The 25,642-nt window shown below is 45.2% G+C and overlaps 1 protein-coding gene across 1 annotated transcript; it reads right to left on the reverse strand.

Annotated features, from left to right (window-relative positions):
* Positions 1–13,605: 13,605 nt before the first annotated feature.
* LOC137534604 (gastrula zinc finger protein XlCGF57.1-like) lies at positions 13,606–24,812 on the reverse strand. The gene is made up of 7 exons (XM_068256190.1): positions 24,708–24,812; positions 22,034–22,151; positions 19,801–19,917; positions 19,270–19,396; positions 19,036–19,130; positions 16,711–16,860; positions 13,606–15,104 (listed from the first exon to the last, which is right to left on the reverse strand). Exons 2-7 carry the CDS (start codon positions 22,088–22,090, stop codon positions 14,118–14,120), a joined length of 1,533 nt encoding a protein of 510 aa, XP_068112291.1. The 5' UTR covers positions 22,091–22,151; positions 24,708–24,812; the 3' UTR covers positions 13,606–14,117.
* Between the last annotated feature and the right edge of the window lie 830 nt (positions 24,813–25,642).

Genomic DNA, 25,642 nt, shown 5'->3' on the forward strand with positions numbered 1-25,642 from the left:
TCCGGCAACTGCCCTGGAAGCGGAGATAATGGGATCTTTCTTGGCCCTTTCTAGCTTACCATATAGAGGGAGCAGGCAAATCCCCCGAGCTACGCCAAATATGCTAGCGACAGTTAAAATATGGGAGAGAATAAATAAAATCTCGCACCAATCCGGGCAAATATCCCCATATACCCCACTATGGATGAATCCCTCACTGCGTGAATTCCTAACTGTACCTGACCCCAAAATCTGGGCAGACCATGGAATATATAAACTAAAAGATATCATAGATGGTCACCAACTAAAATCCTTCTCTTCCCTTAAACAAGATGCTAACCTAGGCAATAATATGCATTTTCGGTATCTACAATTACAGCACGCCTTTGGGGTACAATTCCTGAAGGGAAACAGAACACTGCTGGTGCAGACCCATACCACTGAGGGGGAACTCATCAAAAAAGATTTAGAGCATGTGGTTTCTGTCATATATAAAACATTCCCCTCTAAAGGACAAGCCAAAATGAACAAATTGTTTCTGGCATGGCAGGCAGACATCCCAGACTTGACACCTGAAATGTGGAATACTGTTTTGGGCTATTTTGTCACAGTGAGTGTTGCAGCACGAGACCGCCTTATTGCACTTAAATTTTTACACAGAAGCTACCTTTTCCCAGCTAAATTATGTAGAATTGACCCTGCTGCATCGGGAAGATGTGGTAGATGTCAGCAACCGGGTGCAGACTTCTTTCATATGGTATGGTTATGCCCACGTATCTGCTCCTACTGGTCACAGATACACCTAGAACTTCAACGGGTATTTGGAATTGCGTTTGATCCAAAACCTGAACAACTTCTGCTGGGATGTCTGACTGAAAATGCACTATCCAGCCATAAAATGCAGGCCTACAGGTCCCTTATAGCGTATGCTAGAAAAATGATCATACTCCGATGGAAACAACCCTCACCTCCCACCAAAAAAGACTGGTCCTCATATGTTCATAAGGATCTAGCCATCATCAAACCTATCTATCTTAAAAGAAAATGCCCCAAAAAATTTAGGAAAATGTGGTCTTGCTGGATCTCGCACTACAAGCTCAAATTTGACGATTAAGTCAATGTGACACCACGTTTTCACTGGAGTCTCGCGGGGAGTTGCACTCGAGTCAGGTCCTACTTCTTGTGGCACAATTGCTTGTTATCCTACGTTATGTTTCTCATTGATATTTTGGGCCACATAGGAAGATATAATGCTATTTCCTATGCACTCTAATGGAATGGAGAGTAACTATGTCAACAGTTATGTTATAATTGTGTTATAATTTAGTGCCACCACTGTTGGCAGGCACACCTGTTTTTGTTTTCTATGAAAAATCTTCAATAAAAAATATACTTTCAAAAAAAAAGAAAATGTGCCCAAATTGCGTTTGATTTCTGCTGAAAATGTGCCCTAATTGCGTTTGATTTCTGCTGAAAATGTGGCCCTAATTGCGTTTGATTTCTGCTGAAAATGTGCCATAATTGCGTTTGATTTCTGCTGAAAATGTGCCCAAATTGCGTTTGATTTCTGCTGAAATGTGGCCCAAATTGCGTTTGATTTCTGCTGAAATGTGGCCCAAATTGCGTTTGATTTCTGCTGAAATGTGGCCCAAATTGCGTTTGATTTCTGCTGAAATGTGGCCCAAATTGCGTTTGATTTCTGCTGAAATGTGGCCCAAATTCTGTTTGTTTTCTGTTGAAATGTTGCACAAATTGCGTTTGTTTTCTGCTGAAATGTTGCACAAATTGCGTTTTTAATTTCTGGTGTCTGGGGTAACTGTTGCTGCATTTATTATTTAATGGTCATAGTTGGCTATATTTGCTGTGCTACGGTTAAGCTCCGCCCATACAATGTCATGGCCAAATCCATCTTTCGGCGCGGCGCGCCTCAATCACCCCCACATCCATTTTCCCCGCAAACACCCCCGCCCCAATCTGCCCTCCAGCTCCACCCACATGTCATGGCCACGCCCACTTATACGGGATAGCCACACCCATTTTTCACCGAGGGCCTCTTCCTACAGTCCGCTTGGGGCCACAAAACCTTAGCTGCACCCCTGGGTAGCATCATGCTCTGAGGGTGCATCTCTTCAACAGGGACAGGGAAACTGGTCAGAGTTGATGGGAAGATGGATGGAGCCAAATACAGGGCAATCTTAGAAGAAAACCTCTTGGAGTCTGCAAAAGACTTGAGACTGGGGCGGAGGTTTACCTTCCAGCAGGACAACGACCCTAAGCATAAAGCCAGGGCAACAATGGAATGGTTTAAAACAAAACATATCCATGTGTTAGAATGGCCCAGCCAAAGTCCAGATCTAAATCCAATCGAGAATCTGTGGCAAGATCTGAAAACTACTGTTCACAAACGCTGTCCATCTAATCTGACTGAGCTGGAGCTGTTTTGCAAAGAAGAATGGGCAAGGATTTCAGTCTCTAGATGTGCAAAGCTAGTAGAGACATACCCTAAAAGACTGGCATCTGTAATTGCAGCAAAAGGTGGTTCTACAAAGTATTGACTCAGTGGGCTGAATAATTACGCACACCCCACTTTTCAGTTATTTATTGGTAAAAAATGTTTGGAATCATGTATGATTTTTGTTCCACTTCTCACATGTACCCCAATTTGTATTGGTCTTTCACGTGGAATTCCAATAAAATTGATGCATGTTTGTGGCAGTAATGTGACAAAATGTGGAAAACTTCAAGGGTGCCGAATACTTTTGCAACCCACTGTATCAGCAAGGTGAAAAATTAGGAGAATTTTACGCAATTCATTTTTTTTTCTCCTATGTTTTCTTCTAAGTGATATTTTCACACCGTTAAATAAAATACCTTTTAATCCACAAGCAAGCAAAAGTATACTCAGAATAATTATGACAGCACCTTTTCACCTACTTTTTTCAATTGCAGAGGGCTGAAAAGTTATTTTAACCCCCTTGGCGTTACGATTCTTTCCGGATTTTAGGGTCTAAAAGTGGTGCAATTTTTTTGCAACGTTTCAGACCCTAAAACCTGGAAAAAATCATGCTGCCAGGGAGATATGCAGCAGTCCAGCAATCTCTCACCTCCCTGGCTCCAGCGCTGCAGTTATGCCGCCATCCCCCGGGTGGTGCTGCAACTCTAAAGTGAAATTGCCGGCTGTCGTCATGAGGACAGCTGGCGAACTCACCAGGAGGAAGCCGCGCCCCGGAGGAGAGGAAGAAGAATGGCGGCCGGCGTCGGGATCCCCTGCGAGGTATGTAGAAATGCCCGCTGCACGCATTGCTCTGCACAAAGCCTCCGGCGGGTACCCCGAGCAAAGGTCAGGATTGTCACTCTGAGCTGCGGTTTTCTGCCCCGACCCTAGCTCGGGATTACCGCCAAGGAGGTTAAACAGAAGATAAAAAATATATATATCATAGGAGAAAAAGCAAATTGAATAAGGACCCAGGAAAGTTGCATATAACATTGTTATTACACATACAATTAATTATGTCCTGGGTTTATTTTCAGTTCAGGGCCCATATGCAATTCACTTTTTCTCCTGCGTTGTCTCCTAGGAGATAATTTTGCATCTTGTATTTAGAATAACCTTTCAGCAGTTTGCAATTGAAAAAATACCAAAAAGTAGATGGAAAAGTACTATAAAACTACTTTTAGTCTTTTCTTGATTGCTGGTGATTCAAAATGTATTTTGATAAGCTTGAAAATACCAACTAGGGGAAAAATTGAGAGATAAAGTCAATTGCGTGTAGGCCCAGGACCCAGCTAGTTCCAAAAAAAAAAAACCTGGTTCCTCATTAGTTGACTGCTGCTAAACGCCTTATTTCATACAGATGGAGAAGTAATGTTTCACCAACAATTAAAGAATGGTCTTCTTGTATAAACAATATACAACAGATTGACGAAACAACACAATAGCACGGACCAATATGACAATTTTTTTTTTTTTGCTTTCCTGACCCCTGCTGTCTTTTGCAGGGGCCCTAAACGCAGGGCTTAAGGCCACATGCCCGGGAAAAATGGCGATGCATTGTACACCGCCACAAAACTGGGCATGGGTCCTTCGCAAAGGGAAGGACCCCCTAGGCTTCTCCCCCCTCTGAGCAAAAGCTCAGAGGGTTGGAGAGCCCTTCTCCCCTTGCCAAAGGCTCGGGGGGGCTTGGGCCCTCTCCTGCCTAAAGTTGTTGCCAACTGGGTTCATGTAACTAAGTCTTCCGGGAGGGCCTCACAATGTGCGTGTCCCTGCCGGCTTTTGGCTGTGGGTCTTTGGCTCTGGCCCCGAGGAGAACCTCTGGGCTCAAGTCTCAAAGAGCTCCACTTCAATCTCTCTGTGGCTCTTTGTCTGACGTGCGGTGCACAGCCAGTGCCATGATCCGCACGTCCTCCAAAGTACCACAGTTTAAACCACACTTACCATTCAACAAAGCAACAGGGTGAGGGGGTGAGGGAGGAGGGTAGGGGTAGGGGAAGACAAACCTGCGGCTTTATTGAAGGACAACAACCAGTTAGGGAGGGGAGGAGGAGCCAAATTAATCCATGCCATGCACTGATGAGGATCAAACAATCCGAAACAGTCTGTATGCATGTTGGATTATTATGGCTCTGTACAAATTAACAAGCTGACACATCATTGCATTCCAGCGGTTCTGGAGGTGTGTTTAGCTTCTAAGGGTACAATGGTTAATTTGCACATATTCAGCAGTGTAGCCCTGGGAGAAATCTCAAGCTCACTCCAACCTGAATTATCGCAAATTCTTTCTGTTTTAAGAAAGCAAACTTTTGTTTTTCTTAACATCTTAGTAAGGGGGCTTTTAGGACCATTGTAGTCCCTTACACACTCCAATGAGTTCTGGGTCACCATGAGCTTGCTGGTTAGTCTGTACCTCTCGGTGTTACAAGCCCTACTCCATAGAGCCAAATTAATCCATGCCATGCACTGATGAGGATCAAACAATCCGAAACAGTCTGTATGCATATTGGATTATTATGGCTCTGTACAAATTAACAAGCTGACACATCATTGCATTCCAGCGGTTCTGGAGGTGTGTTTAGCTTCTAAGGGTAACAATAGTTAATTTGCATATATTCAGCAGTGATGCCCTGGAAGAAATCTCAAGCTCACTCCAACCTGAATTATCGCAAATTCTTTCTGTTTTAGGTATGTTAATTAAGGGGCAATTTATATTTCTATTTTTTGTATTGTGAGCCATCACTAAAATGTTTGACTTTTTTAGGATATTAATGTTAGTACAGATGGGTTAAGTTAGTTTAGGGCCTAATGTTGAAATAAAATGAGATACCATATTTATTTCTATTTAACCACTTGAGGACCACAGTCTTTTCGCCCCTTAAGGACCAGAGCCTTTTTCTCCATTCAGACCACTGCAGCTTTCACGGTTTATTGCTTGGTCATACAACCTACCACCTAAATGAATTTTACCTCCTTTTCTTGTCACTAATACAGCTTTCTTTTGGTGCTATTTGATTGCTGCTGCGAGTTTTAGTTTTTATTATATTCATCAAAAAAGACATGAATTTTGTCAAAAAAATGACTTTTTTTAACTTTCTGTGCTGACATTTTTTAAATAAAGTAAAATTTCCTATACATTTGAGCGCGAAAGTTATTCTGCTACATGTCTTTGATTAAAAAAAAACATTCAGTGTATATTTATTGGATTGGGTAAAAGTTATAGCGTTTACAAACTATGGTGCCAAAAGTGAATTTTCCTATTTTCAAGCATCTCTGACTATTCTGACCCCCTGTCATGTTTCATGAGGTGCTAAAATTCCAGGATAGTATAAATACCCCCCAAATGACCCCATTTTGGAAAGAAGACATCCCAAAGTATTCACTGAGAGGCATGGTGAGTTCATAGAAGATTTTATTTTTTGTCACAAGTTAGCGGAATATGACACTTTGTGACAAAAAAAAAAAGTTTCCATTTCTTCTAACTTGCGACCAAAAAAAAAAAAATGAAATCTGCCACGGACTCACTATGCTCCTCTCTGAATACCTTGAAGTGTCTACTTTCCAAAATGGGGTCATTTGTGGGGTGTGTTCACTGTCCTGGCATTTTGGGGGGTGCCTAATTGTAAGCACCCCTGTAAAGCCTAAAGATGCTCATTGGACTTTGGGCCCCTTAGCGCAGTTAGGCTGCAAAAAAGTGCCACACATGTGGTATTGCCGTACTCAGGAGAAGTAGTGTAATGTGTTTTGGGGTGTATTTTTACACATACACATGCTGGGTGGGAGAAATATCTCCGTAAATGACAATTTTTTGTTTTTTTTTTACACACAATTGTCTATTTACAGAGATATTTCTCCCACTCAGCATGGGTATGTGTAAAAATACACCCCAAAACACATTATACTACTTCTTCTGAGTACGGCGATACCACATGTGTGGCACTTTTTTGCACCCTAACTGCGCTAAGGGGCCCAAAGTCCAATGAGTACCTTTAGGATTTCACAGGTCATTTTGCGACATTTGGTTTCCAGACTACTCCTCACGGTTTAGGGCCCCTAAAATGCCAGGGCAGTATAGGAACCCCACAAATGACCCCATTTTAGAAAGAAGACACCCCAAGGTATTCCGTTAGGAGTATGGTAAGTTCATAGAAGATTTTATTTTTTGTCACAAGTTAGCGGAAATTGATTTTAATTGTGTTTTTTCACAAAGTGTCATTTTCCGCTAACTTGTGACAAAAAATAAAATCTTCTATGAACTCACCATACTCCTAACGGAATACCTTGGGGTGTCTTCTTTTTAAAATGGGGTCATTTGTGGGGTTCCTATACTGCCCTGGCATTTTAGGGGCCCTAAACCGTGAGGAGTAGTCTTGAAACCAAATGTCGCAAAATGACCTGTGAAATCCTAAAGGTACTCATTGGACTTTGGGCCCCTTAGCGCACTCAGGGTGCAAAAAAATGCCACACATGTGGTACCGCCGTACTCAGGAGAAGTAGTATAATATGTTTTGTGGTGTATTTTTACACATACCCATGCTGAGTGGGAGAAATATCTCTGTAAATGACAATTGTTTGATTTTTTTTTACACACAATTGTCCATTTACAGAGAGATTTCTCCCACCCAGCATGGGTATGTATAAAAATACACCCCAAAACACATTATACTACTTCTTCTGAGTACAGCGATACCACGTGTGACACTTTTTTGCAACCTAGGTGCGCTAAGGGGCCTAACGTCCTATTCACAGGTCATTTTGAGGCATTTGGATTCTAGACTACTCCTCACGGTTTAGGGCCCCTAAAATGCCAGGGCAGTATAGGAACCCTACAAGTGCCCCCATTTTAGAAAGAAGACACTCCAAGGTATTCTGTTAGGAGTATGGTGAGTTCATAGAAGATTTTTTTTTTGTTACAAGTTAGCGGAAAATGACACTTTGTGAAAAAAAAAATACAAATCAATTTCCGCTAAATTGTGACAAAAAATAAAATCTTCTATGAACTCATCATACACCTAACAGAATACCTTGGGGTGTCTTCTTTCTAAAATGGGGTCACTTGTGGGGTTCCTATACTGCCCTGGCATTTTAGGGGCCCTAAACCGTGAGGAGTAGTCTGGAAACCAAATGCCGCAAAATGACCCTTGAAATCCTAAAGGTACTCATTGGACTTTGGGCCCCTTAGCGCAGTTAGGGTGCAAAAAAGTGTCACATGTGGTGTCGCCGTACTCAGGAGAAGTAGTATAATGTGTTTTGGGGTGTATTTTTACATATAACCATGCTGGGTGGGAGAAATATCTCTGTAAATGACACATTTTTGATTTTTTTTAAACACAATTGTCCATTTACAGAGAGATCTCTCCCACCCAGCATGGGTATGTGTAAAAATACACCACAAAACACATTATACTACTTCTCCTGAGTACGGCGATACCACATGTGTGACACTTTTTTGCAGCCTAGGTGCGCTAAGGGGCCCAACGTCCTATTCACAGGTCATTTTGAGGCATTTGTTTTCTAGACTACTCCTCGCGGTTTAGGGCCCCTAAAATGCCAGGGCAGTATAGGAACCCCACAAGTGACCCCATTTTAGAAAGAAGACACCCCAAGGTAATCCGTTAGGTGTATGGTGAGTTCATAGAAGATTTTATTTTTTGTCACAAGTTAGTGAAAAATGACACTTTGTGAAAAAAACAATAAAAATCGATTTCCGCTAACTGTTAACAAAAAAATAAAATCTTCTATGAACTCGTCATACACCTAACAGAATACCTTGGGGTGTCTTTTTTCTAAAATGGGGTCACTTGTGGGGTTCCTATACTGCCCTGGCATTTTACGGGCCCAAAACCGCGAGTAGTCTGGAAACCAAATGTCTCAAAATGACTGTTCAGGGGTATAAGCATCTGCAAATTTTGATGACAGGTGGTCTATGAGGGGGCAAATTTTGTGGAACCGGTCATAAGCAGGGTGGCCTCTTAGATGACAGGTTGTATTGGGCCTGATCTGATGGATAGGAGTGCTAGGGGGGTGACAGGAGGTGATTGATGGGTGTCTCAGGGGGTGGTTAGAGGGGAAAATAGATACAATCAATGCACTGGGGAGGTGATCGGAAGGGGGTCTGAGGGTTTGGCCGAGTGATCAAGAGCCCACACGGGGCAAATTAGGGCCTGATCTGATGGGTAGGTGTGCTAGGGGGTGACAGGTGGTGACAGGAGGTGATTGATGGGTGTCTCAAGGTGTGATTAGAGGGGGGAAATAGATGCAAGCAATGCACTGGCGAGGTGATCAGGGCTGGGGTCTAAGGGCGTTCTGAGGGTGTGGGCGGGTGATTGGGTGCCCCAGGGGCAGATTAGGGTCTAATCTGATGGGTATCAGTGACAGGGGGTGATTGATGGGTAATTAGTGGGTGTTTAGAGGAGAGAACAGATGTAAACACTGCACTTGGGAGGTGATCTGACATCGGATCTGCGGGCGATCTATTGGTGTGGGTGGGTGATCAGATTGCCCGCAAGGGGCAGGTTAGGGGCTGATTGATGGGTGGCAGTGACAGGGGGTGATTGATGGGTGGCAGTGACAGGGGGTGATTGATAGGTGATTGACAGGTGATCAGTGGGTTATTACAGGGAAGAAGAGATGTAAATATTGCACTGGCGAATTCATAAGGGGGGGGGGTCTGAGGGCAATCTGAGCGTGTAGGCGGGTGATTGGGTGCCCGCAAGGGGCAGATTAGGGTCTGATCTGATGGGTAACAGTGACAGGTGGTGATAGGGGGTGATTGATGGGTAATTAGTGGGTGTTTAGAGGAGAGAATAGATGTAATCACTGCACTTGGGAGGTGATCTGACGTCGGTTCTGCGGGTGATCTATTGGTGTGGGTGGGTGATCAGATTGCCCGCAAGGGGCAGGTTAGGGGCTGATTGATGGGTGGCAGTGACAGGGGGTGATTGATGGGTGGCAGTGACAGGGGGTGATTGATGAGTGATTGATAGGTGATTGACAGGTGATCAGTGGGTTATTACAGGGAAGAAGAGATGTAAATATTGCACTGGCGAATTGATAAGGGCGGGGGTCTGAGGGCAATCTGAGCGGGTAGGCGGGTGATTGGGTGCCCGCAAGGGGCAGATTAGGGTCTGATCTGATGGGTAACAGTGACAGGTGGTGATAGGGGGCGATTGATGGGTGATTGATGGGTAATTAGTGGGTGTTTACAGTACACGGGGGGGGGGGGGGTGTCTGGGGAGAATCTGAGGGGTGGGGGGGGTGATCAGGAGGGAGCAGGGGGCAGTTTAGGGTTAAAAAAAAAATAGCGTTTTTAGATAGTGACAGGAAGTGATTGATGGGTGATTAGGGGGGTGATTGGGTGCAAACAGGGGTCTGGGGGGTGGGCGGGGGGTCTGAGGGGTGCTATGGGCGATCAGGGGGTAGGGGGGGGGGAGAAATCAGTGTGCTTGGTGCAGACTAGGGTGGCTGCAGCCTGCCCTGGTGGTCCCTCGGACACTGGGACCACCAGGGCAGGAGGCAGCCAGTATAATAGGCTTTGTATACATTACAAAGCCTATTATACTATTTACATGCGGCGATCCGGGTGCTAGTAACCCGCCGGCGCTTCCGAACGGCCGGCGGGTTACAGCGTGAGGGGGGCGGAGCCAGTCGCCGGCGGCTGATCGCGTCACTAATGACGCGATCGCCGCATAACCACGCCTGCCGCCGCCTCCGCCGATGGGCGTATTGCGGTCGTTTGGGCCCAGTCTTTGCCGCCGCCCATCGGCTGGGGGCGGTCGGCAAGTGGTTAAACAATACCAGTTGCCTGGCTGTCCTGCTGACCTTCCATACGTCAGTAGTATCTGAAATACACACCGGAAGCAAGCTAATCCAGTCAGACTTCAGTCAGAAACATCTATGGCTCAAAGTATTAGAAAACATCTATGGCTAAAAGTATTAGAAGCAAAGGATCAGCAGCACAGACAGGCAATTTGCATTTTTTAAAAGTAAATAAATATGGCAGCCTCTATATCTCTCACACTTCAGGCGTCCTTTAAACACGTTTACGGTGAATTATTTTTTCAGATTATATTTAGATGTCGGAGACAGAAGTGCCTGGATCTGTGCCATTTATTGTGAGATGTAATACTGTATGTGACTGATATGACATTGGGGAAAATGTTTCCTTTTTCTTTATGCAATGTGACATGTATCTGTATATGGCATTTCTTGCTAAAAAAATTATGTAAAGTAAAAAAAACAAACCATTCAGGTGTGTTTTAGGACTCTGCAATAGACCATAAAGAACTTCCGAGGTGAATAAATACATTTAGCTTTACTTACCTGGGACTTTTTCGAGCCCCTAGAAGTCATTTGTGTCCCTTGTCGCAGCACCAGTCTTCCCCTTGTGCCCACTGGCAGTCTCAGAAGGATCGCCGACCCCAATTGGTCGGCGTCTTCTGTGCATGTATGTGCCCGCCCGTGAATGCGCTTACGTCATTGGGAGTGTACAGGACCTGCAGTACGCTCCCCTTGGTGTGGGCGCATTCGTGTGCACACCCGCGCATGCCCAGAAGATGCCAACCCATCAGGGGTTGGCGGTCCTTCAGAGGCTGTCAGTGGGCCCAAGATGAAGACCGAAGCTACGGCGAGGGACACAAATTACTTCTAGGGGTTGGAAGAAACTCCAGGGAAGTAAAGCTAAATGTATTTATTCAACTCGGAAATCCTATAAAGCAAACCTGTGAGGTTTACAGTATTTCTGACATTTACCTCGGGAGGGGGAAGCTGCTGGATCTTGAAGACGCTTCCCCCGTCCTCCTCAGCCAGACCGACCCAGTGACAAGACCCCTGAAGTGCGACTCCACTGTGCCTGCGCAGTGGCATGATAATAGTGCCCATGCTTTTTTTTTCAGAGGTTGCGCCACTGGAATGGGCCTGGGGAAGATAGGAGGAGTCTCTTTATGATCCAGAGGCTTCCACTCCTGAGGTGAGTACCCCGCAGGGGCACTCTTTACACTTCAGGTACAGATGAAGATGAATAAACCTATGCTTTGTGTCTCAAATCAGCACTACTAGAGAAATATATTTCTACTTCTCTCTGCGTAACAAATATGACTAACAGCAGCATAAAAAGTCACATCTATTTCACATATTGTTAATTTTTGATAATAGATATAGGGCTTGATTCACCAATCCCATCGTGCTGTAACAGCGTGAGGTAAATATTCTTAGGCCCGTCATTTAAACTAGTGGCACTCCCACTAGTGGCAAAGTAGCGTGCCCTCCTTGGCAACGGCCACTCGTTCCCACATGCCGAGCGATAGTGACCTATAGCACCAACCGCAGTAGGATAGTATGGCGGTCGCTATATGTCACTATCGTAGGGGCATATGGGAAGGAGCGGCCACTTTACAGCAAAGAGAGGGCACCTTATCTTGTTTTTTTTCTGTACTTTATAAAGTATGGCAGAAACCATACATCCTGACAGTTGGTTATGTACTGTGTTTTAGCGCTGAGAATTGTTTCCACAAAGGTCCTATTGTTGTATATACAGGACACACATTGCAACAGCAACTACTGTGTCATACATATCCATATATTGTCACAATGCTGATTGTAGAACTGCCCCCATATAATTAAAGTGAACCTCCAGACTAAAAATCTACTCAGCAGCACTGAAAATGTTGGTGTTTCTTTAACAGTTTCACAGCATCAGAACTTTGTTTTTCTTACCCAAGCCTCATTTTTAGCTGGACAGAAGAAAACTGCACAGGCATTTTTCTACTGATGCTCTGTAAAGCATGATGGGATTTCTGATGATGTTGTTCTCCTCCTGGTGTTTTTTTGTTTTATTATTTTTTTTTTATTTGAGATTTGAAGCCTAGCGCGCGCAACTGGGAGGGGTAATGAGGACACAGGCCAGTTGTGGAACTGTGTCTCATGCTCCCTGTCATCTCCTTTCAACCAAAAAGATGGCTGCCCCCATGAAGAAGATGGCTGCCCCCATGAAATCACAAACATTTGCCTGTTCTTTTAAAACCGGGTGGGTAAGAGATTGTATTACCTATCTATTTTAATTAACATAACTAATGTAACTTAATGACATTATGTTTGTTTAGGCTGAAGTTCCCCTTTAAAAAGCTTAAAATAATAATGAAAAAAACAAAGTGGCTTCAACCTGAACCTTTTGATGCTCTAGAAGAGGATTCAACACCTCCAAACAGCAACTTCTTTAGTTTAAATAGGATGATGCCTAGGCAGTTTTTCTTTTTCTTGAGATGTAGGTATGGACATACAAAAGAGCAAGAAACTACAAAATTCAGATGTTAGGCATTTCAAATTTAATCTGGGTGGTGTGAAGCTTCATGGAGACACCAGATTTGTGTCATCTTAGAAGATAATCTTAAGCATCAAAACACATGACCCACACTATTATTTTGTGTTTCTCTGTGCCAGACTTCCATGGCTATAATTACTAGGTAATTCCTGGTGATGTTGATCCAGGGATTTTATCTGATTGCGATCTGAAGTGGGGAAGGTTTTTTTTTCCCTTTTGGGGCTAACTGGACCATGCCTTGTAAGGTTTTTTTGCATTCCTCTGGATCAACAGGGATATGTGAGGGAGCAGGCTGGTATTGTACTTTATTTTCTGGTTGAACTCAATAGACAAATAGTAAAAAACTATGTAACTATGTCATGACAAACATGAATGGCTGCTATAGTTCCGTGCTTCCTCTCCATAGAATAGAGGCTGCCTGTACAGTTACTGTTCCCCAAACCATCAGGTGACTCAGGTGATTATTTCAGGAGACTGTAATTAAGGGCCTGTTCACACATCTTTTTTACTTTTTGATGGAATATACCATAACCTGGAAGAGAAACTTTTTTTTACGACAAAAAACAATGGCCTTGATTCATTAAGTGTGATGTGATAGAGCTCTCGTTAAACAGAAGAGCGGCCGCTATGCACGCCTCACTTCCTTAGTTACGCGCATTGCTTACATAGCAACAAGCGTAACTTTAAATGCAAGTGACCCTGTGAAGTATCGTGACCTCAATACTTTACCAGCGGTCGCTACTATGTTAATTAACATAGTTACTGTAACTATGTTAGTTAACATAGTAGCAGCCGCTAGTGAAGTATCGCGAACGCAATACTTAACAAGGCCACCCGCATTTAAGTTATGTTATAAGCTATGTAAGCAACACGCGTAACTAAGGAAGGCACGCTCCTTACATAGCAGCGAGTGCTATGTAAAGCTCGCATAGCGGCCGGCCTTCCGTTTAACGAACGCTCTATCATATTAAGCAGCGCAGCTTAATGAATCAAGGCCAAACTCCTTAAAGAGCATAATGACCAATTAAAAACTAATCTGTCCTATAATTAAGACGAAGTTAAAACGGGCGGGCATGTTTAAAGTCACTGGAGCCTCGTTTCGGCCGGGCAACGGTGCACAGCCCCACCCCCTTGAAGAAAATAACTGGACACTTAAGATACTCTTTAAGATGCTAAAGAGCAAACCTAGTTCTCCTACAACACGACCTCTTGGGCAAAACACAGAAAACCTTCCGATTTATCCTGAATTCTACAGAAACAAATCCAACCTGCCTCTTATAGCTTGCTTAGGTTTTACAGTGATGAGCAAGACTAGCTTTCTTTCATCATTCACTCTGGATTGTTCTTTTTGCAGACCTTCCAATGGGCTACAAGTTTTAGCTTTGATGTAAAGCCACTTCCACAGTCAGAACAAGTATATGGTATCGGTTTGGCATGGGTCTTCAGATGCCTTTGAAGACATATCTTTTGGGTAAAAGCTCTACCGCACTCGGAGCATGAGAACGGCCTATCTCCAGTGTGAACATTCTGGTGGTCGAGAAGGTTGGCTTTCTTGGTGAAACACTTGCCACACTCGGAGCAGGAAAATGGCTTCTCTCCAGAGTGAGTCTTCTGATGGCTAGTGAGGCTGGACTTAATTGAAAAGCATTTCCCACATGTGGGACAGGAATACGGTTTTTCTCCAGTGTGGACTCTTTGATGTGTTGCCAGAAACGACCGCTGGGTGAAGCCTTTCCCACATTCTGAACACCAGAAGGATTTCTGCCCTGTGTGAGTGGTCATATGACTCTGAAGGTGGGACTTCTTCCCAAACCGCTTCCCACATTCAGAGCAGGAGTATGGCTTTTCCCCTGAGTGGATCCGAAGGTGGGCCACGAGAACAGATTTCAGGGCAAAGGATTTACCACACTCTGAACATGAATGGGGCCGTTCTCCTGAGTGAGTCTGCTCATGCTTGGCAAGGTGGGATTTATCTGTAAAGGTTCTTTCACATTGGGAACAAGAATAGGGCCTTTCCCCAGTGTGGATTCTGCGATGGTAGACCAGGTAGGATTTCTGAACAAAACATTTTCCACAGTCAGGACAAGCAAATGGTTTATCTGCTGAGGGAAGCTGTGGCAACATGAGACCAGTCAGGTGGGGAAGATGAGGATGAAACTGAGCAAACGGAAGACTTTTATAACCTCCTCCACGAGAAGTCCCGGAAGTATTAGGAATTTGAGTCTTGCTTTGAAGACCAGGATGGAGACTGGAAGTCACGGCGTCACCTCCAACAAGGTCATCATCTTCTACTTTAACAACTATCAGTCCATCGCGCTGTAGAAGTCATAATTGAGAATAATAATAAGTGTCTAGCATGTAATTTGTACCAGAAGATTTGTGCTGCAATGTTTTTCTAACAATATCAAGGAAAGAAACATTTATTAAAGGGTACCAGAAGTGACATGTAAAGTCCCAAGCCTACTTAGAACTAGCGTGTTCCTTTTTCTCCCTGTGGCTAAATCTGCACAACATTCTGCATCATCTTGGTGGTCTCTTTCTGCACGTTTGTGCAGACATCAATATAATGCGCATTCTCCATAGTGACATAGAGTGTATCAATGGACAAAGAACACGGTACATAGAAAAAAATGCCCTGCTGTCAGGTTTAAGATGTGCCTGTGTGGAAACTGGAAAACATTAAAAGATGTTCTCATTCACTTGATAGAGTATAAAAAAGTTAAAGAGAACCCAATGGAAGTCGGGTCAAATATCAAATACTTACCTAAGGAGAGGGAAGCCTCTGGATCCTCCAGAGGTTTTCTATGCCGCCTTCCAGCGCTGCCCAGGACCCTCGTGCACATCGCAACCGAGCTCCTCCTCAAGCACGGGCGCAGCCACGCTACAACTGCACAAGCATGGCCACACCTGTGTAGTAGCACAGAGCCACTTGTGCACGAACAGCTCCGGATTACTGCACAGGTGCATCCACGCTCTCGCAGTATGGTCGCACTGAAGAGGAGCGCAAGCTTGTAATCAGATAAGAGCTTGTCAGATTCCTTTGGGGTTCACTCTCGGCAATGGTGGACTGGAGGACAGTGTGGGAAACTTCTATAGCATACATGTCATACTCTGGCCCGTAGGCTAAATCTGGTCATCAGATTTGTCCCTCAAGTGGTTTTCCTCCTTTGCATTGTTTGGCCCACTCTAGACCACCAGAGAAGCTATTTTGGAGGGTAAGCCCTAGATCACCAGGGAAGTCATATTAAGACGGGGAAAGCAGTAGATACCAAGGACATTTTTTGGGAGAGGGAAGGGGGCCACTAGACACCAGGGAACTGTATAGGGAAAGGAGGGGGCCACTAGACAGTAGGAAACTGTATGGGGAGGGAGGAAGGACAACTAAACGTTAGGGAATTGTATAGGGGAGGGAAAACCACTAAACACCAGGGAACTGTATAGATGAGGTAGGGAGAACCACTAAACACCAGGGAACTGTATAGATGAGGCAGGGAGGACCACTAAACACCAGGGTACTGTATAGGGGAGGGAGGGACACTAGACACCAGGGAACCATATTGGGGAAGGAGAGGGCTATTAGACACCAGGGAACTTTATAAGGGAAAGAGGTGGCTACTAGACACTGGGGTTTGCCCGCGACTTTGTCCCAGAGCTCAATTTCAGCCCACTTTGTATTTGAGCTTGTCACCCTTGCTCTAACGGGTTCTGAGCCATCCCTCCTCTTAGGTAGGTATTTGACTTTTGACCGTGGTTCGCCTCAGGTACATTTTAAGCTGGATCCTTAATTCTTAGATACAAAAAAGGACTATAAGATTGCAGGAAAGTCCTGTTTAGGGTAAGGACTATAGATACAATTTTTATCTCATAAGTTTATTTACATTTCATGCTTGCTTTATTTATTAAAAAACCTCAGTTCCTGTACCTTGTAAACATCTGAGATCTTGTGACGTTCCTGTGCTGAATCCTGGGAATAAAGAGGACCTGTACACATCTCTGGGGGGTTTCTGTTACTGGATCCATCTGTAAGATCTTCTTCACGATGTTCAGCTTTAACCACACTTACATCATTACCCTATAGCAGACACAAAACACACTTAATGCTACTATTGTCAGTGGATCTAGATAGATGCCAAGTCTTAGTACACATAGGGGATGACTCACTTAACAGCAGTGATATTACTGTGCATGGCAATATTACCCTTACTAATGCTAGTAAGTACGAGTTACACTATTGGTGCGACTCACAGTACTTGATCAGCACGACTGTTGCCACCACAACACGCGTAAGTAACAAGCGTTACTGGTAGCTACACACGTTACCATAGTGACGGTCATGCATCTTGAGTCCTGCAAGTCTCGATAATAGCATAACTCTAACTTACTAACATTGGTAAGGGTAATAATGTTGTGCACTGTGTGTGCACAGTAATATTACCGCTGTTAAGTAAATAAGCTTGGATGAAAAAGCCATTGCACGTGTGTGTATACAGATACGCCATTTCCGGCTGAATAACTACTGACAGACAGTGAGACGGGACCAGAAGTACTAATAAGCCATAAATCTGAACCTGAACCAAGCATCAAAGTGAACCCGAGTGGAACCTCGGGTCAAAAATCAAATACCTAAGAAGAGGGGAAACCTCTGGATCCTCCAGAGGCTGTCCAAGACTTCCTCCAGACAACCACTGCAGTCCAGGACCCTCCTGCCCATCGCAACTGCCCTCCTTCTCAAGCACAAGAGTGGCCATGCTGCACCTGCATGAGCACGGCCACGCATGCACAACTGCACTGAGGCAGCTTGCTGCGCAAATTCCTCTGTGTTCACACAGGCACAGTGTGGTCACACTCATACTTGAAGAAGATTATGATCCCAATGTTCATTTTGACAAGCCCTTGTCAGAAGACCAGCGCTTGGCAGTGGTGGACCGGAGGACGGCATGGCAAGCTTCTACAGGATCCAGAGGCTCACCTCTTCTTAGGTAAGTATTTAATTCCTGACCTGAGGTTTTGTCCTGGTTACACTTTAAAGCAGGATGGTCACCAAATTTCAACAGCAACTCGTCTGAGAGTATTAAGTGATAAAGATGCTAATCCTGCATTCAAAACTTTTTCTACTGTTATGGTAGAGTTATTACATACCTTAGGAGCACTGGCCCTTTAAGTCCTATTGCCAAACAGTTGCATGCTGGGGGTCTTTTTATCTATAATATATTCCTCCTCTTCCCTTTAGTCCCCCCCCCCCCCTTCTAATGACATAAGACAGTACACTTCCTAGTATATACCTCAGAGGGAGTGTCTGAAGACTCTGGGAGGAGGGCAGGTAACGAATACACAATTAGCAAAAGGAGAAAGAAGAGTGAGGGAGGGAATGATGTCAGGAGGTCAAAAGTAACAAAGATGGAAACTGCCTAGAAAAGGATTATCTGCTTTTCCTTTATAAAATTGACAGGAATTATAACATGGACAGTGCAATACATCTGTTATATAAGTAGAACTAGTATTTATCTACTTATATTTGTGTTTTTCATTTCTAGGTTAGCATGGGTGTCACTTGTTCTTTGAAAAAAAAGTAAAGGGAAAGAATTTACAAATGTAGAGGTCTGGTTCATCTACCTACCTGTTATGCAACACACAAGTTTGCCTTCTTAAAACAGAAGGTATTTGCGATAATTTAGGTTGGAGTCAGCATATGATGTCTCCCACAATGCATCACTGCCGAATATGCAAATCACCCTTTGTTGTCCCTGTAAGCTAGCCACACCTCCATAACCGCTGGATTGCCATGATGTGTCACCTTGTTAATTCTACAGAGCCACAATAATCCAACATGCATACAGACTGTTTCGGATTGGTTGATCCTCATCAGTGCATGGCATGGATTAATGTGGCTCTACGGGGTGGGACTTGAAACACCCAGAGTTAGGCCAGATCCACACTATAAGCGCTTGCGTTTGATAAGCGCTTGCTGAGCGCTTGTTACAAAAATCGCTACCATTCACTTTCATTAAAATCATGGTAAAAAGTCACAATTTCTATGTGATTTTTGCCACGATTTTAATGAAAGTGAATGGGACAGATTTTTTAACAAACGCTCAGCAAGTGCTAATCAAACACAAGCACTCACAGAAGTGCTTATAGTGTGGATCCGGCCTCACAGACAACCCAGCAAGCTTATGGTGAACCAGAACTCCTAGCTGTATGTAAGGGGCTACAAAGGATCAAACGGTCCTGTTACCTCTCTACCTACCTGATAATCATGTGGGTTGTGATGTTTCCATGTGGAATCCTGTGAATAAAGAGGACCTGTGCATCTCTCTGGTGGACTTCGGTTACTGGATCCCTCTGTAGGAAGACACACACAATTCCTGATTACATGGTTTCTATGTCTTTATACTACAGGTTCTGAAATGACGTGTGACTTTTTACCTAGGTGAACACTCCTTACTGCTCTCTTTTGCAAGAAATGGAAGTCTCCTCTTACCCGTTGATGTGAGGGGCGGCTGATTCTTCTTCATTATGACATCTTCGTAGAGTTCCTTGTGTCCCTCTAAATACTGCCACTCCTCCACAGAGAAATACACAGCAACATCCTGACACCTTATGGGAACCTGACACACACACAATGATACAGTCACTAGACACACCCTTGTGTTACCAGGTAATGGCCTTGATTCATCAACCTGCAGTAAATACACAGCAGACATACACTGCGAACTAATATTACCATGCACACACAGCGCACGGTTATGTTAGCATAGCGTGTGTGCGTAACTGCCGTGTGATGCGCTCTTAGCGTGACAACAGTACTCCACTAGCGTGCCCGCTACTGAGGTAATGTACATAGACATATTACCGTAGTATCGGCCGCACTACTGGAGTACCGCGGTCATGCTACGAGCGCATCACACGGCAGTTACGCATGCATGCTATGCTAATGCATGTGTGTCTGTAGTATATTTACTGCAGATTGATGAATGAAGGCCAATGTCCCATAATTCCCAGCACTACTCACCTCTTCTGTCAGCAGCTTGATGATCTTGTTGGTGGTTTCTAATATCTTCGTGAAATTTTTTTCATGTGTCATGGAGGAAGATTGGAAGTCATTAGACTTCTTTATGGGTCCATAATCCTAAACACAAGAAACAAGGTTTACTATTCCATAACAGCAAAGTAACCCAGAATCTCGTTCACTTCTCCAGTCAGATGAGTGTTCTAATACAGAATGAAGTCATACAAGATTCCCAGAGTCCCCATCGCCTCTACCAGTCCTGTCTGTGGGAAAGATTTATCAAAAACGGTGCACAAAAAATTGGAGCAAAACTAGTGCAAAAGCGGAGCAGATTACCAGATCAAAGATTCTGATTGGTGTAAGGTTCTAAGCAGCTGTTCCACCTTTGCACTAATTTTCCTTGGACTGGTCTTAAAGCGGACCTGAACTCAGAACTTCCTTTTCTGCTCTAAAATCTGCTCCTGTATTTTAATAGTAGAGAAAAGGATGATGATGATGATGAGGTCATGTGGAACGCCCAGAATCCATATCACCTCTCCTATCAGATCTGTGTTTTTCAATAGAAATATGAGTGGTTTCACGTGGCAATCTCAAAATCCTTATCTCACTAGAAACGTCTGCGTTTTATTAACAGAAATATGAGTGATGTCATGTGAAACTCCCAGTAGTGGATTGCAGCCGTGCCGCAGCGTCAGTGGTTTCTGCGCACCTCTCACAATCACGCTCCTGTTGTCAGGAGTGTTTTAAGCATGCACAACGCCACTGCGCATGCGCAGAACACTCCCGACAGTGAAAGCGCTAGAGACAAATGTGCAGGACATTTTTGGCAATGGAAGAGAAAGGCGCATACACAGAAGCCACTATGGGGCTGACAGCAGGTCACAGCAGAACTACGGCAAGGGACACACAGACTTCTAGGGGATGGAAGAAGCCAGATATACTTTTGTCATTTCGCTATTCCTTTAAGGACTCTGCCTCTGACATGGGAGACCAGGGTCAAAATCTTGTCTCTTCCTATTGAGTAAGCCAGTACCTATTCTGTAAGGAGTCCTTGGGCAAGACTATCTAACACTGCTATTGCCTACTGAGCCTGCCCTAGTGGCCACAGTTCTCTAGCGCTTTGAGTCTGACAGGAGAAAAGCGCCATGCAAATGTTGGAATTATTATTAGATTTCTGGGGCCCTGGTGGGTCTGTTCCACGACCTTAGTGCTCCCCACAGTAAAGTGCCCCTAATTAGAATATTCACCATTAGAACTCTCTCTGTTATAGGCAGGGCTGTGGAGTCAGAGTTGAAGTCGGAGTCGGAGCAATTTTGGGTACTTGGAGTCAAAGGGTTTCATAAATTCGGAGTCGGATTAATTTTGAACCAAATCTACAGCCCTGGTAAGTATTAGACTAGGGAGTCAGAGCTATTTTTAGTACCTGGAGTCAGAGGTGTCATAAACTGAGGAGTCAGAGTCGGATGATTTTTAATGCCGACTCCACAGCCCTCATTATAGGTGTACATTCAAAAAGGGCACCGCAATAATTTGGGGGCCAGAGAAAACCACTAGTGGAATATCGGTAGAATTACCGGTATTCCTCTACTTAATTCTGATACGAAAATACCAGTAACTTTTACTGTTACTTTACTAATCACTAACCTTGTTCTCACACAAGGCCTCTCTGTACCGATGTCTAACCCTAATTGACCCACAAACTCTTGCCTAACCCTAATCGACCCCCCCCCCCACCGCAAAATGACTAACCCTAATCAACCACTTCAACCGATGCCTAAGCCTAACTACCCTCCCATCCCCCCTCTGCCGCAATCCCATCCGATTTGCTGCTAAATAGCACACCAGCTATTTGTAGCCTCAGTTTGTGCTATTTTATCGGGTGTCTCAGGCGCCCTAACGTTCAATTATAGCCACAAATAGCAGCTATTAACATGGGCACCCAAACTGCCACGGCACCTCCAGTGCCCAAATGACCTGGTTCGCATTATAGGACCCTCACATATTATAGTTATCCACATTGCAGTGTGTAGGCAAGTGGAGGAGAATGCTGGTATGTTTATCCTAATTATCTCCTATGGGCTCCATCAATAAACACACAACTTCATCTTCATCTCCACTTTGACCTGATGGTAATGTTACGTGATGCATCAGTCATGCAACCATTGGGTCAAAGTGAACTACAAGAATGCAGTGTGTGGAAAGTGAGGTCATGTGACACTCCCAGAATCCTCCTCACCTCTCCAGTCAGCAGGTAGATGATCTCCAGGGTAAGCTTTAATATCCCCTCGGTCATCCTGTTTCTGTTCCCCCTGGATTCACCATGAACAGAAAAATTCTGGTTCTCTCGGACAGACCTGCACAAAATGTATAATAAACAAGATTATAATTTCTATATAAAAACAGCAAAGCTATCCTACTGATTATACAATCAAGTCATTAAAACCTTTGTGGGTAGGTGCACACATAAAATAACATGAAATGCTGCATTTATGTCATGTTTCATTTTATGTTGTGTGCTTTTTTACTGCGTTTTTGATGCCTTTGCGTTTTTTACCTCCAATAAGCAGACCTCAGTTATATCTTTACAAAACAGAGGTGGTGAAAACGGATCGCTCTAAAGGTGCGTATACAACTTTGATGGATGTCACTGGTCGGGAATCGGGACCCGATCCTTTTGGGTGACATCACTGGGCCGGGCTGCACAGAAGCGAGTCAGCTGTGTAGATGATGACGCGTACTGTTGCTATGCGGAAGAATAGCGGAGCTTGCATGAGGTCATGTGGCATGCACAAAGGAATTGGCCGTCGCTGGGGGAGAGTTGATCGGATCGCTTGTGCGTTGCAGGTGCCTCTGTACACATGCCTGAGGCGTATGTTATTGGCTGGTTCAGCTGACTTTAGTCAAGCCTGTGTATAAGGGTTAAAACAGCGTACACACGCTAGACTGAGGTGGCAGATAGTAACCGCCTCAGCCAATAATCCGGCATGTGTACAGCAGCCCGCGAAGAATGACTGCCGCTTGGAGAGCAATCTGCTTGGCAGATCAACTAAAGGTGGCCATACATAAGGTGACTTGGCGGGCGATCGGCCATCCGATTCGATTATCATAATCGAACTAGATAAAAATTGGTGCTGCCAAGTGCATGCCAGATCGACGATGCGACAAATTTCGGGCCGAAATTGGTCAAATGAATTGTGCTGCAAGATGCAGGGCCAACTTGCTTGATCGGGTGTGCGGCGGTAACGGCGAGAGACAAAACCCCCCGCCGCTGTTTCCTCAGTGTATAAATGCACACGTGTGCTTTTATCCATTACCTGTCCTGTGTGGCGGCGTGTATGTGGCTAATGGAAGAGCGGCGGATTCGGTCGACGGAGGGGCACTGTGACACAGGACAGGTAATGTATGTACACTAGGGATCAGCGGCGAGGCGGCGGACGCAGCGGATTCCTACAGATTCCAGCATGAAATGGGAATCTGCCTGCGGTGTATGGGCAGCTGACAGATCTCCCTCCAATCAGAGAGAGATCTGTCTCTTGGCGGATCTGCCCATACATCGTCTGGGCACCTTAAGGCCCGGTTCACATTAGCGGTGCCCGTCCGGAATCGCCGTGCCGGAGCCGGACCGCTTGCAGAACGGACGGAACGGACGCACGGCAATAGCAATGAAAGCCTATGCGTCCGTTCACATGCGTCCGTTCTGCCGGACCGGAGCCGGACCGGATCCGGACCGGATCCGGACTCCGGCGTCCGTTCCAACATGCGCTATTTTTTGGTCCGGCTCCTCCGGCAGCCGTATCCGGGGCGGAGCCGGACTGCACCATCCGGCCAATACAAAGTAATGAGAACCGGAGAGCGCACAACACACTGGCTACAAAAATCGGACGTTCTACCCCACTTCCTATGCATTTTGGATGGGGACCACATGGAGTTCACAGAGTGGGGCAGCAGCGATTTCATGCTGGAGCTCTAGGCAGCAACATGTCTGATATAAGTCTGATAACGAGGAGGCGAACAACAGAGAATTCCCAGGTATACGAAAAATGCCTGGATCCATGGTCCCAACTGCAGTCTCTGTATCCACGGATGGTCTCCACACGTCCACCTGTCTCCAACAATGACCCCAGACCCTTCTGCTGACCTCCCAGACCCCAGGTATTTACAGGTTGTTATCTCCTTAAGAAACCGGATCCGGACCGCAACCGTGTTCACACCGCACGGAAACCGGATGCAAACGGACCGGATCCGGACCGGATCCGGATAGGAACCGTACGGATCAGGTCCGGTCCGGATACGGTGCGGTCCGGACATCCGGTGCGGTTTTGACAAAACCGCAAGTGTGAACGGGGCCTTAGCCAAGCGATTGCTTTGTCCACCTGCTTGCCTGGCCCATCGCGTGCGCACACCATCGTCCCTCCGCCTCCCAGCATAGCAACATAACACGCCGTCAGCTGACACACCTCCGACCCAGCGATGCTGCCCCAGTCAGAAAACCAAAACCTGATTTCCATATAGCTGATTGTAGCATACTGAAGACTCCCTTTCAATAGATAATCAAGCGTAGATAAGGCTGGAACTGTCCTTGTACAGTATGTCCAATAATATAAGTACAGAGTGGGGTCCTATCCACATGCTAGCTAGTAGCTACTATGCTGTATCTGGAATCCTTTGAACTATTTACATCCTTATCAAAGAGGATCCCGTTCATTATTATCCCATTATATTATTATTATTATTGAGTTATTAATGAGTTAACAATGCAAACTCTCCCTTCAGGACTCTGAACAATTAATGACAGCAGCCCAATAATAACCCCCTGCACACAGCTCCCTGCATGCGTGCTGCTGGCTGGTAATGCAGCCTGATGACAGTGTGATGTGCAGCAGCTGCAGAGTCAGTGTGCGGCCTCTCACCCTCCTCTGCAGCCAGCCCTGCGCTTCTCCTAGGAGCTGCCCAGCCTCCAGCCTTCCTCCCCTCCCGGAGCTCCGTGCAGCATGTTGTGTCCAGCATTCACATTGCCCAGCTGATCCCCCTGTGCCAATGAGAAGGAGTCTGTGGCTATAGTGAAGAGAAACAGCGCCCCCACTACAAGTGTACTAAAAACACCTCCAATAAAGAGGCACTGTACTGACATGTACCACTTTCCACATGAACCTGAACTCTTGCACAGGACAGAAGGAGAAGAGAGAAAAACACCCTGTATAGAGAGTTCCCCCTCATCTGTCACTAATCACATGTTGACACATCACATTTGATCTCTCCCCTGTGTCAGCTGACTGCCACAGCAAATAACGTCATTTGTAAGCACAGGGTGTTAAAAGGGTTCTGTGGATCATTAAAAAAAAAACCTGACACTTACCTTCTATCAGCCCCCTGCAGCTGTAATGTCCCGCCCCGTCCTCCTACGATCCTCCGTTCCCTGCTGCCGGCACTGGTCTATTATTCGTCTAACTAAACGAATAATGCTCGCTCCAGCTAGCGTCTCCTGGAGCTTACTGTGCAGGCGCAGCGGGAGCGAGCGTGCAGCCGCAGTGGATCATCTGGATCGATTAGACAGGGACCGGCGGTGGGGAATGGAGGATCGTAGGAGGACGGCACGGGACATGACAGCTGCAGGGGGTCGATAGAAGTGGTAAGTGTCAGTTTGGGTTTTTTTTTATGATCCACAGAACCCCTTTAGCTATATGTTTTCCTCCATGAAAGCAGGACGTAGAAACACTGCAGATGTATCAGCTGTGACAAAGAAATGCTTTCCTGTAAAGGGAACCTAAACTGAATATAAAAAAAAAAGAGTTTAACTTACCAGGGGCTTCTACCGCCCCCCCCCCCCCCCCACAGCCACCCTGTG

The sequence above is a fragment of the Hyperolius riggenbachi genome, chromosome 10 (assembly GCF_040937935.1).
Source record: "Hyperolius riggenbachi isolate aHypRig1 chromosome 10, aHypRig1.pri, whole genome shotgun sequence".
Classification (NCBI taxonomy): domain Eukaryota; kingdom Metazoa; phylum Chordata; class Amphibia; order Anura; family Hyperoliidae; genus Hyperolius; species Hyperolius riggenbachi.

Bases quoted from the DNA above. Each gene is read 5' to 3' on its own strand.
- LOC137534604 (XM_068256190.1), bottom strand. From the start codon at position 22,090: ATGACCGAGGGGATATTAAAGCTTACCCTGGAGATCATCTACCTGCTG. The intron at 19,918-22,033 runs GTGAGGAGGATT...TCTTGTGTTTAG, and splicing joins TCTACCTGCTGACTGGAGAG to GATTATGGACCCATAAAGAA. The intron at 15,105-16,710 runs GTACAGGAACTG...TGACTTCTACAG, and splicing joins AGATCTCAGATGTTTACAAG to CGCGATGGACTGATAGTTGT.